General features: G+C 42.9%; 1 protein-coding gene and 1 pseudogene across 9 annotated transcripts in view; one reads left to right on the top strand and one right to left on the bottom strand.

Annotated features, from left to right (window-relative positions):
- Window positions 1-11,210, bottom strand: part of PITPNC1 (phosphatidylinositol transfer protein cytoplasmic 1) — a 256,157-nt gene that overhangs the window by 223,582 nt on the left and 21,365 nt on the right. Inside the window, exon 2 of one of the 9 annotated variants that reach the window (XM_089901457.1) lies at window positions 9,697-9,932. The exons of the other annotated variants lie outside the window; for them this stretch is intronic. Coding sequence (XP_089757583.1) covers window positions 9,736-9,932 — 197 coding nt within the window. The 3' untranslated portion in view covers window positions 9,697-9,735. Of the gene's footprint in view, window positions 1-9,696; window positions 9,933-11,210 lie in introns of those variants that run through there. 9 annotated transcript variants of the gene reach the window in all.
- LOC115803062 (5S ribosomal RNA) lies at window positions 10,012-10,130 on the top strand (annotated as a pseudogene).

Raw genomic sequence — 11,210 nt, forward strand, 5'->3', positions numbered from 1 at the left:
ATTAATGGGAACTCATTCCAGACAACCAGGAGAACTTCTCCCGGGGGGAATTGGGACTAGGAGAGAGTGGCCTGGGATGGCACCTCCATGGTATTAAGGAGTCAAAGGGACCTCACACTTGCATTTGCTACAAAGGAGAGAAGCACGGAACACGGTGCTGAGAACGTCGTTGGCAAGTGAAAGTGAACTTCAACGTGCATAGGAATTCCAACATTATCAATTAATTTGTTTCATATCAAACATGGGTGCCCTTACCAAGCAATGCAAATGAGAAATCCAATTTTCAGGAAATAAATGTGGAACATTTATATAAAATTAAATATAAGTTGTAAGAAAACATTGTGATACTTCAATATAGAAACTCTAAACATATATTTATATTCAAATGAGTTTCTTACTCCAAAGTATAATTTTCATACTTCGAAGAGTACAGGAAGTTTATGATGATCTATGCAGGTGTCAGCAAACCAGAGGTTGAGGACCAATGGCCTATTTGGTAAATAGAGTTTTATTGAAATGCAGTCTCATACTCATCCCTCTAACCTATTGTCTATGGCTGTTTTTGAGCTTCAGTGGCAGCATTGAATGATTGTGCCAGAGACCTTGTAGCCTGCCAAGCCAAAAACAGTCACTAGCTGGCCCTTTAAGAAAAATTTTGCCTAAAGTAAACTGGATTTCTGGTGAAGCAATGCACCTTCTGAACGGGTGGCAGGTCTTGAAGAAGCTGTAGCTATTTCTGAGGGCCCCATCTTCCTGCACAATGAACTAGTGATTCTTCTTTCTCTGCAGAGGTCATTTATACAGGGGCATATGAATAGCTGTAAAATGTAACAGGAACACCAGTGGGGTTTGGATTGGTGTTAAAACCAGTTTCACAGAAGTGTGACTTTCAGATCTGCAAGGAATCTACTCAAAACCTCTTCTGTGAAACTGATCCGGATGTTTCAGCACTGAATCCAAATAAGGACCAAGACACTCAAGAAGGAACACTGCGACTCTCTTCATGTGAGACTCAGACCACATATTCCTTCCAGGCTGGAGAATACAATCTGGAGCCTGCTTTTGAAGGAGCTACAGAAACTCTCTTCTTTTCTTTAGCAACCTTCTCCTATTTGCCCTTGACCCCAGAACCCAGGATGTAAACCCACATAGATACAGTTGGGAGCACACCCATTTCATTCAACGCAGGTAAACCACGTAACCCTGTAGGTTGAAAGTACTAGTGACCATATTTCACCAGCTCTCCCCAGCAGGCCTGCTGGTGGGGGCGAGGGTGCTCCAGGCAAATATTACCTCCCCCAGGCAAAGCCCTGCAAGATGATGGTGAGTATTTCCCCAATCCATCGAGATTCTTCTGTCTGTTAGGGAAAAGACCTTTATTCAACTTGTATTGCTTGATTTGAAAGCCACACCCAAATCTCAATGCCATCCTGACAATATTTCTATTAAATAAAATCCTCCCATCTTGTTGGGAGGTTTTTAAATCAATCTGCCACAAAAAGCTTCTGAACGAGTTAACGCAGACGCCTGACTCACTCTCCAGCAAGCACTCCTCCACGAAGAATCAATGGACTTTTTTCAATCTATCAAAACAATTAGCAGTTAAGCAGTAATACAATTAAAATGCAGCTCTTCCTTGTACTCTTTCCCATATTTAAAAAGAAAAAAGAAAAAAGGCAAGGATGCTGAAGTCTTGGGAGTAACAGAATTAAGACCTAGCTGCTGGGTTCAAATCTGAGCTTCATCCCTTAGGGAAGAGCCACATTTGCTAAGTGCATAGGCCACAGAAGGCACTGAGGCACGACCACACGACCACTCTTTCTCAGCCCACTTTTATTTATTTTTTTATTGCAGTATAGTTGATTTACAGTGTTGTGTTAGTTTCTGGTGTACAGCAAAGTGATTCAGTTATACGTGTATATATATCTCTATTCTTTTTCAGATTCTTTTCCATTAGAGGTTACTACAAGATATTGAATATAGTTCCCTGTCTCGGCACACTTTAAAAGATGAGCACACTGAAGCTCAGAGGGTTGACGTGACTTGTCCAAGGTCAAGCACCTAGTAAGAAGTGGCAAAATTGGGATTCAAATTCATTCTATCCCCAAAACCCTATTTTGTTTTGTTTTCTCCCCCCAACTCTATGTAATGATAGCTGGACAATGTCAAAGGTCTACGACCTCCTCACTTCCTGGGACAGCCCTGGGGACATGCTGTTTTGTTTTGCTCTCTGCCCCTCCGTTTATTTTTATTTTATTTTTCCTTGCCGCTCCTTTCAGTCTTCGAAGCATATATAGGTACAGTCTTTCTTCAGATGATTAGGTTTACGCCTTCTTCATTACAGTCACAAGTGAGTCATACTTCCTGCAAGTTATACCAGCTCACCTTGCTGGGTTCCAAGGGTTCACAGGTATTAAGCTCTCATACTGTGAATCTTAACTTCAATTTGAGGTCATTTCCTGTGGGCCTCATGTATCATCTACATGTGGAATTCGCCCCTCGTTATTATCTCTGGAAGGTCTCTAATGGCCTTGGCCCTTCTAGACTGTAAGCCCCATCAAGGAAGGATTTGCTGGCTCGCTCACCACTGTATTCCCAGAACCTGATAAATACTGACTAGACCAATGGACACTGTACTTTTGCCACATTTCAAGGAGGTAGGGAAACTAAGGCACAGGAAGCTTTAAGATAACTTCTCTAAGACCACAAAAAGAGTGGGACTTCACATAAAGCCATTTAAGAACAGCCATAACCTGGATAAGGTGTCATCTGATAGAGCAACCTGGTTCTTTCCCTAATGCCATGCTATACAAAGGGGTTAGGAACAACATAAATGGGTTTTGAAATTTACCATCTGCTTTTCCCAAGTCTTTGGCACCAAGATAAAAGACATTGATCCTATGCTGTACGTGTGAATGAATCCAACACAGGGTGAAAAACTAACAGTTCTTTTTCCACCTACCAAGTTCTCACAAGCACCATAAAGAAGAAAGCCTATGCTCAGCCTACCTGGAAGGGAAGAAGCCAGGGAGAGGTGTGCAGAGGTCTCCCAAAGTACCACCTTCCCCCGTGCACCCAGAAGGACCCTAAAAGAGCCCCCTCCCCACAAATGGACTGGAGCTGAGTATGTTCTAGTTAACTTCGTGGACAATGCATTATTCATGGATGGTGAGATTCTTAGTAGGCTCTTTATGAATTAGGACCCACATTAGGCATTTCTGATTTTCCTTCCACTGCATACAGACTATGTAAGTAGAGGACTACTGATTTGACAGAAGAAATACTGGAAAATAAGCCTGAGTACCAAGGCACTATACGTGCTTCTATGAGGAGAAAATACATAAATGTCAGGAAATGCACTGGAAATAAAAACACAAGCAGAAAATTGAACGGATTCACGTCATGTGCCTCCAAGAATTTAGAGATCTTGCTACACACTGAGATTTTTGCTCCCCTGCTTCTGGCTGCATTCGGAGGTATGCCGACAGGCTGTGACTTAGTAATTCCTGCGAATCTTCCTTTGAAGGTTTTCAAATCGCATTTAATACAAAGCGCGTCATAAAAAAGACTCACTAATCATTGATCAATAAAATATATTCCCTTCCATGGAGTACCTTTTTATACCTCCAATCTGAAAAGCAGTGCTTTCCTGACACCCCCTTGGGAATAAAAGGCAGACTCATGTCAGGCCCACAGAGCACAAAGGAAAATGTCTCTGATAACTTTGTGCTTTATGTACAGGCAGAGGTGGATCATTCTGGAATAAAAGACTTTTTTAACATGAGTCCATTTACTCTGTAATTCAGAGAAAAAGAGGGACTTCCCTTTCTCAGAATTTTCCTGATCCCATTTTAAAGTCAAAACTAGAAAGTATCCCAAACAAGCATGAAAGCCTGGCTAGCTCTGAGATCTAAAGCATGTACCGAATCCACAAAACTTGAGACAAAGACACAGAGAAGGATGCATGAGTCTGGCACAGCAACTTGAGATAATGTTTGCTGGATATAAATCTGGCTTCGTAGGAAATACACCCTATCTATGCTCTACCCAAGAATTAGGAAACTTCTAGAATCTGTGCCAATGAAACAGAGCTGATTGAACAATTCAGAGAGAGCTTCTACTTCTCTGCCACATGTACCCCTCCATCCCCTGCACCTGCTGCCAGCCTTTTCCAACCTCCTATTGCCATCTTTCTTGCTTCCACATTTTTCCTCTCCTTTTCTCCTTCTCCCTCTAAGCAAGCTTTTAGTTGTGGTTGCAAGCCACCATCTCTGCTTAAATTCACTGAATTCTCAATCCAGTGTTAATCTGGGCAAAGAAGGTGTGGTCCTCTGTCAGCTGGCATAAAAAGAGCTAGTTACTTTGCAATGCCAAGCTAGACCCAAGTAACATGAAGTTCTCACAGGCTGAGAGATCTCTGAACACAACCCAAGGCATCAGTACTGTATGTTTTCTCTGGTCGAGGGCATTCATTTTCATCATGATTATATTAAGCAGAAAACCTAAAATGACTGTCATCCTTGGTCGCTAATGCCTTTCTTTTTCGTTTCCTCCCCCTCTAACAAGACTGTTTCACGGAACAGGTAGAAATCTGCCTACCTATCCAAAAAATGAAAAACATGATGCTCTTCTGATAGGAACTTTTTTCATGAAACACTGAAATCCCATTTCCCTGCACTGTAATTTCTAGGTCATTACTTACTAAGCAAAGTTAGAATATTCCATTTAAATGTAAAATTGTCTTCTCCTAGGACCGGCAGAGCAGCGCTGCCATAAACAAACAAATTGAGCAAGTTAGAAATTTAGTCTCTAATAAAAATAGGTATGGGGGGCTTCCCTGGTGGCGCAGTGGTTGAGAGTCCGCCTGCCGATGCAGGGGACACAGGTTCGTGCCCCGGTCCGGGAAGATCCCACATGCCGCGGAGCGGCTAGGCCCGTGAGCCATGGCCGCTAAGCCTGCACGTCCGGAGCCTGTGCTCCGCAATGGGAGAGGCCACAACAGTGAGAGGCCCGCATACCACAAAAAAAAAAAAGGTATTGGGGGGTGCTTTATAATAATCTGCAAGGCTATATAAGCAGATCTTAGTTTACTACACAATCATCTCCTGATAATGAGGTTATGTGCTTAGGAGCCTTAAGACCTGAATCATCTGTCAGTGAGATTTATGACATGCACTTCCCAAGGGAAGGATACCCCTAATACGTTGTTGTATTCCATTGACTAAGCAGTCAGGGCCCCCATGTCTGCGGGAAACCAGAGAGGCCTTTTCCACGGTGCCAAGTACAAAAGTATGCTCTCAGGGGGACAACTGATGAGAAATTATTTTAAAAGTGTGCAAAGATATATGACCCACCTCAAAAGACACGCAGAATTTTATAGAAAATAGAAGAGATTCGACCCAGGCCTTTCAGTACTCTAGATTTGTGGAGCAACGGGCCTTTTAGAAGATCAGGAAGGCTGGCAACCAAGAGACTATACGCAGATCCTGTTAACTCTGCCTCTGCTTTCGTTGCAGACACCACTTTGAGCTTAGGAACCAGGAGGGGTCCTGGATGTTGGGACTATTTATAAACCCTTACTTCTCAAATATGGCAGGACCCTATCAAGGTACATCAGCATCCCTGCACCCTGAGAACCTCAACAAGAGGCTGGGGGCCAAAGAATCTAGGCAGAAATACACTGCATCTGTCCCAGCTCCCCATGACCGTCTCGTTTTCGCTAGGTTTATGCATCTGTAGCTGAAGATATAGGATCTTAACCTAATTTGACAGTGGGTGAAATTATGCAAAACTCCACTGTAAATAAAATAGCAATACATATGAATAATGAAAAGGGGTGCACATTTACATACAAAAAAGGACAAAGCATTATTTGGAAAATTAAGTTTTTCAGAGTTCGTACCTGTGTTCATAAAGAGTCCAGTCGTTGCCATGCTATTTTCCATATTAAACACACATGACACTGATGTTGGTGTACCTTCAATTTTGCAATCGTTTTTCAACATACAAATGAGGGCAAAGAATGGCAGCACATTTTTACACATAAATATAAAAAACACTCAGGTTTGTTTTTCAGGCAAGCACGATTTTTAAAAGTCAATGTTTTCCTTCCGAAAGACGTGACTATTGCATATTTATCCTATCTAAGTCGGGACTTCATCATTTTCAACCAAAGTTCCTTGCATAACATCCAGAAGAAGGAAGAGGACAACATGATCTTCAGAAAATGTTATAATTCTTCAGAGTGAAAAAAGTCAGAATGAGTTTCTGGGTTCAAAAAGATGTAACATTTTAGATTTCATTTATTAAGGGCATTGTGAAGCCATTATATAACCATGTCCATGTAACTCTAATAGCCAACAATCTCGTTAGCTCTATTTTCAAGAGAGCCAAGGCAATAAAAAGAAGAGATATTAAAAGTTAACTACATAATACATTGGGGGAATGCAATTAACTTCATTTGGCCAAGCATGGGATACAAGGGAGGGGCAGAAGATGAGGGTGGGGGAAGTCTGCCCTGGAGGACTTTAAATGCCACACAAGGGACTTCCCTAGTGGCACAGTGGTAAGAATCCACCTGCCAATGCAGGGGACACGGGTTCGAGCCCTGGTCCGGGCAGATCCCACATGCCGCGGAGCAACTAAGCCCATGTGCCACAACTACTGACCCTGCACTCTAGAGTCCGCAAGCCACAACTACTGAGCCCACGTGCCACAACTACTGAAGCCCGCGCACCTACAGCCCATGCTCCACAACAAGAGAAGCCACCGCAATGAGAAGCCTGCACACCGCAACTAGAGAAAGCCCGTGCGCAGCAACGAAGACCCAACACAGTCAAAAATAAATAAATAAATAAATTTATTATTATTTTTAAATGTCACACTGAAAGGCTTAGACTCACTGTAAAAGAGGGTGTGCTGACCCTAGGGATTCGGAGAAGAATGCGACATGGGTCTTGTTATTAAGAAACTTACAATCTATGGGCTTCCCTGGTGGCGCAGTGGTTGAGAGTCCGCCTACCGATGCAGGGGACATGGTTACGCGCCCCAGTCCGGGAATATCCCACATACCTCGGAGCGGCTGGGCCCGTGAGCCATGGCCGCTGAGCCTACGCATCCGGAGCCTGTGCTACGCAACGGGAGAGGCCACAACAGTGAGAGGCCCGTGTACCGCAAAAATAAATAAATAAATTTAAGCACTTTATAAAGTATTTTTCTCTGTCAATACTAAAAATATTCAGTAATTCTATAGTCGAACTAATGGGTCCAACTTGGGTGCTTTATTTTAAAAAGGTTTAAGTTTGATTCCCATATTTGGTTTATTATAGTCATGGGGAGTGTTTGCTAAAAAAACAAATTCTTGGGCTTCCCTGGTGGCGCAGTGGTTGAGAGTCCGCTTGCCTATGCAGGGGACATGGGCTCGTGCCCCAGTCCGGGAAGATCCCACATGCCGCGGAGCGGCTGGGCCCGTGAGCCTGCGCGTGCGGAGCCTGTGCTCCGCAACGGGAGAGGCCACAACAGTGAGAGGCCCGCGTATCGCAAAAAACAAACAAACAAAAAACAAATTCTTTATCCTCTCCTCAGAAGTACTGAATCAGGTCACGCCACCAAGTCATTCTTATATGCAGGTAGCTTAGAAAACACTGAATTCTCTTTCTGAATGATCTAACCTCCAGCTTTGGCTTCACATTGGACAAAAGGAACAATAAATTTCATTCCCCCACTGTCATCTCTTTCTGTACCTACACTTTCAATTTCTCCCCCATCATTCTCAACTTCTCAAATACTCTGAAATTACATCCAGGAACCAACTAACTGCAGAGGAAAACTATAATGGAGAAACAATACATAGGAACCAAAAAGAAATCTGTAAACGGGAAACAATACAATAAAAGGGAAAAGAAATTTAAGTGAAAAGATAAATATTTGAGGAAATGGAATACCAGTACTTATTATCTTCCAATTTCTTCTCTTTCCCCAGTTCACGAGAGATCAGGAGCATAATTACAGGGATGCAAATGAGTGAGGAGTCATCAAGACTTTAGTATCTAGTTGAGTTGGAGGACTTGGTTAATTCCAGGCATCCTGGGGCTAACGTCAAGGTGAGGGGTGGGGGAGACCATAAACATCCAGTCTACACCACTAGTCATAACATCAATTTGTTCCTGAGACTGAGTTGCCATTTCTCTTGGATTTGAGTTTCAGTTTCTTGAATACAGCAACTGATGAGCTACTCAAGTGCCCCTAGGGCTGGGGCATCTTGCCCATCTCTTCTTCCCCCAACCCTCACTCCTGCTTTGTAACTGACATCCTGTCCCTGAGTCCCACTCTGAGCTGGAGCACTTCCCCACATGCTTTTCTGATGCTGCTAGGCAGGCTTCCTTCACCCCCCAGCCACCTGCCTTCCAGAGGCCTTTCTTCACCTTCTCATGGCCATCCCTGTTGACACCCACCTACCTGGACCACACTGGTGGTCCAGCATAGAGCTGTTGTGTTTTCCAGGTGTAACTCCCTGTAATCACAAGCAGAGAGCATCTCCATCTCCTCCAATGTTCTGAGTACCATCTACCCAACTTTGTGTCAGCCAACCCTTTCACATGATGCTATAGGATGTGATAGGGTGTGTCTCATCATCATGGACACAATTTTGTCTTAGCATAACTATAATATGCGGGTTCCAAGAAAGTGAAGCAGCTCTCCTCACCCCTTGATACCCTGATTCTGCCAACTGCTACACTATACTAGTCCCAGATCCTATGTAAGAGAGTAATAATAGGCTGGTGTGATGTTGCTTTAATGAACACACACCCTTATTCACTATTAGCAAAAGCTTCACCACCTCAACGAGCCAAAGATCTGTTTAAGCCTCACACTGATATTTACAAATTTAAAGAGATACTAACTGGATACTGGGTTCTCCGGCTACTGGCCTTTTGCTTGCTTACAATAATTCTTGCTGGACTTCCCTGGTGGTGCAGTGGTTAAGAATCCGCCTGCCAATGCAGGGGACACGGGTTCGAGCCCTGGTCCAGGAAGATCCCACTTGTCGCGAAGCAACTAAGCCTGTGTGCCACAACTACTGAGCCTGTGCTCTAGAGCCCGCGAGCCACAACTACTGAGCCCGTGCGCCTAGAGCCCGTGCTCCACAACAAGAGAAGCCACCGCAATGAGAAGCCCGCGCACCGCAAGGAAGCGTAGCCCCCACTCGACAAACTAGAGAGAAGCCCACGCGCAGCAACGAAGACCCAACTCAGCCATAAATAAATAAATAAAATTTTTAAAAATAATAATAATTCTTGCTAATAAAATAGTAGAAGCCTAAGAGGCAAATTTCACTTGCAAATACTACTTCTTTCCTTTGGGTAATAACTATTCAAGGAGACACTAAACAAAGAGAACGTTTAAAAGCTGAGTTTTCCTAGATATAAACTCTTATACATTACTGATAGGAGCATAAATATTACAGTCACTTTGGGAAACATGTGCATAACTCTACACCCCTAGTCATATTCCCTAGAAAGACACTCTCACATGTGGGTAATAAAAAACATGTTTAAGTATGTTCCCAGCAACAGTGTGTAGAAAAGCAAAACTCTGGAAACAACCCACTATGGGTCAAAGAATGAATTAAATACATTACGGCAGATTCATATAAAGCATACTCTACAGCCATAAAAGTGAATGAATTATAGTTACATGCATCAATCTCAAGATCAAAATGTTCAGTAAAAAAGATCAAGCTCGGGCTTCCCTGGTGGCGCAGTGGTTGAGAGTCCGCCTGCCGATGCAGGGGACAGGGGTTCGTGCCCTGATCCGGGAAGATCCCACATGCCGCGGAGCAGCTGGGCCCGTGAGCCATGGCCGCTGAGCCTGCGCGTCCGGAGCCTGTGCTCCGCAATGGGAGAAGCCACAACAGTGAGAGGCCCGCGTACCTCAAAAAAAAAAAAAAAAAAAAAAGATCAAGCTCTGCAATACAATGGGGAAACACAGTCTTTTCAGAAATTATGTGGAATCTATGGCCATACCACCCTTAATGTACCTGATCTATTCTGATCTCGGAAGCTAAGCAGGGTCAGGCCGGGTTAGTACTTGGATGGGAGACCAAATGTGAATACAAGGTGCTGTAGGCTTTAAAAAAAAAAAGTGGTGCTGGGAATTCCCTGGCGGTCAAGTAGTTAGGACTTGGCGCTTTCACTGCCGGGGCCTGGGTTCAGTCCCTGGTCGTGGAACTAAGATCTGCAAGCTGTGCAGCACAGCTAAAAAAAAAAAAAATGGTGCTAGGACAAAGTGGATATCCACATGCAAAAGAATAAATTTGGACCACTACCCTATACCATACTCAAAAATCTACTCAAAATGGACCAAAGACATGAATGTAAGAGTTTAAGTGGTAAAACTCTTAGAAGAAAACATAAGTATAAATCTTTGTGGCACTGGATCATTGGCTTAGGGAATGATTAGATATTACACCAAAAGCAAAAGAAAAAGTACCTTGGACTTAATAAAAATTTAAAACTGTTGTGCTTCAAAGGACACTATCAAGAAAGTGAAACAAGAGCCCACAGAATGTGAGAAAATTTGTGCAAATCATGTTATCTGATAAGGGTCTAACATCCAGAATACAGAAAGAACTCTTAGAACCCAACAATAAAAAGACACATAACTTGAATAGAAATTTCTCCAAAGATAGAGAAATAGCTAATAAGCACATGAAAAGCTGTCCAACATTATGATTGTCATTAAGGAAATGCAAATCAAAACCATGCTGAGATCCTACTGCACACCCACTAAGGATGACTAGAATCAAAAAGACAGAAAGTAACAAGTATTGGCTAGGATGCAGAGAATCTAGAACACTAATACACAGCTAGTAGGAATATAAAACAGTGCATCAACTGTGGAAAACATTCTGGCAGTTCCTCAATAAGTTAAACAGAATTTCCATACGACCCAGTAATTCCACCTTTAGGTATATATCCAACAGAAGTGAAAACTGTTGTTCAGACAAAAGCCCGGACACGAATATTCATAGCAGCATTATTCATAATAGCCCAACAGTGGAAACAACCCAAATGTCCATCAACTGATAACTGTATGAACACAATGTGATATATCCATACAATGAAATATTATTCAGCCATAAAAAAGAATGAAGTACTGATTCATGCTACATGTATGAATCTTGAAAACACTATGCTAAGGGAAAGAAG

The sequence above is a fragment of the Delphinapterus leucas genome, chromosome 19 (genome assembly GCF_059928025.1).
Source record: "Delphinapterus leucas isolate spDelLeu-1000000601 "Yukka" chromosome 19, BTC_Dleu_Yukka2, whole genome shotgun sequence".
NCBI classification, from domain to species: domain Eukaryota; kingdom Metazoa; phylum Chordata; class Mammalia; order Artiodactyla; family Monodontidae; genus Delphinapterus; species Delphinapterus leucas.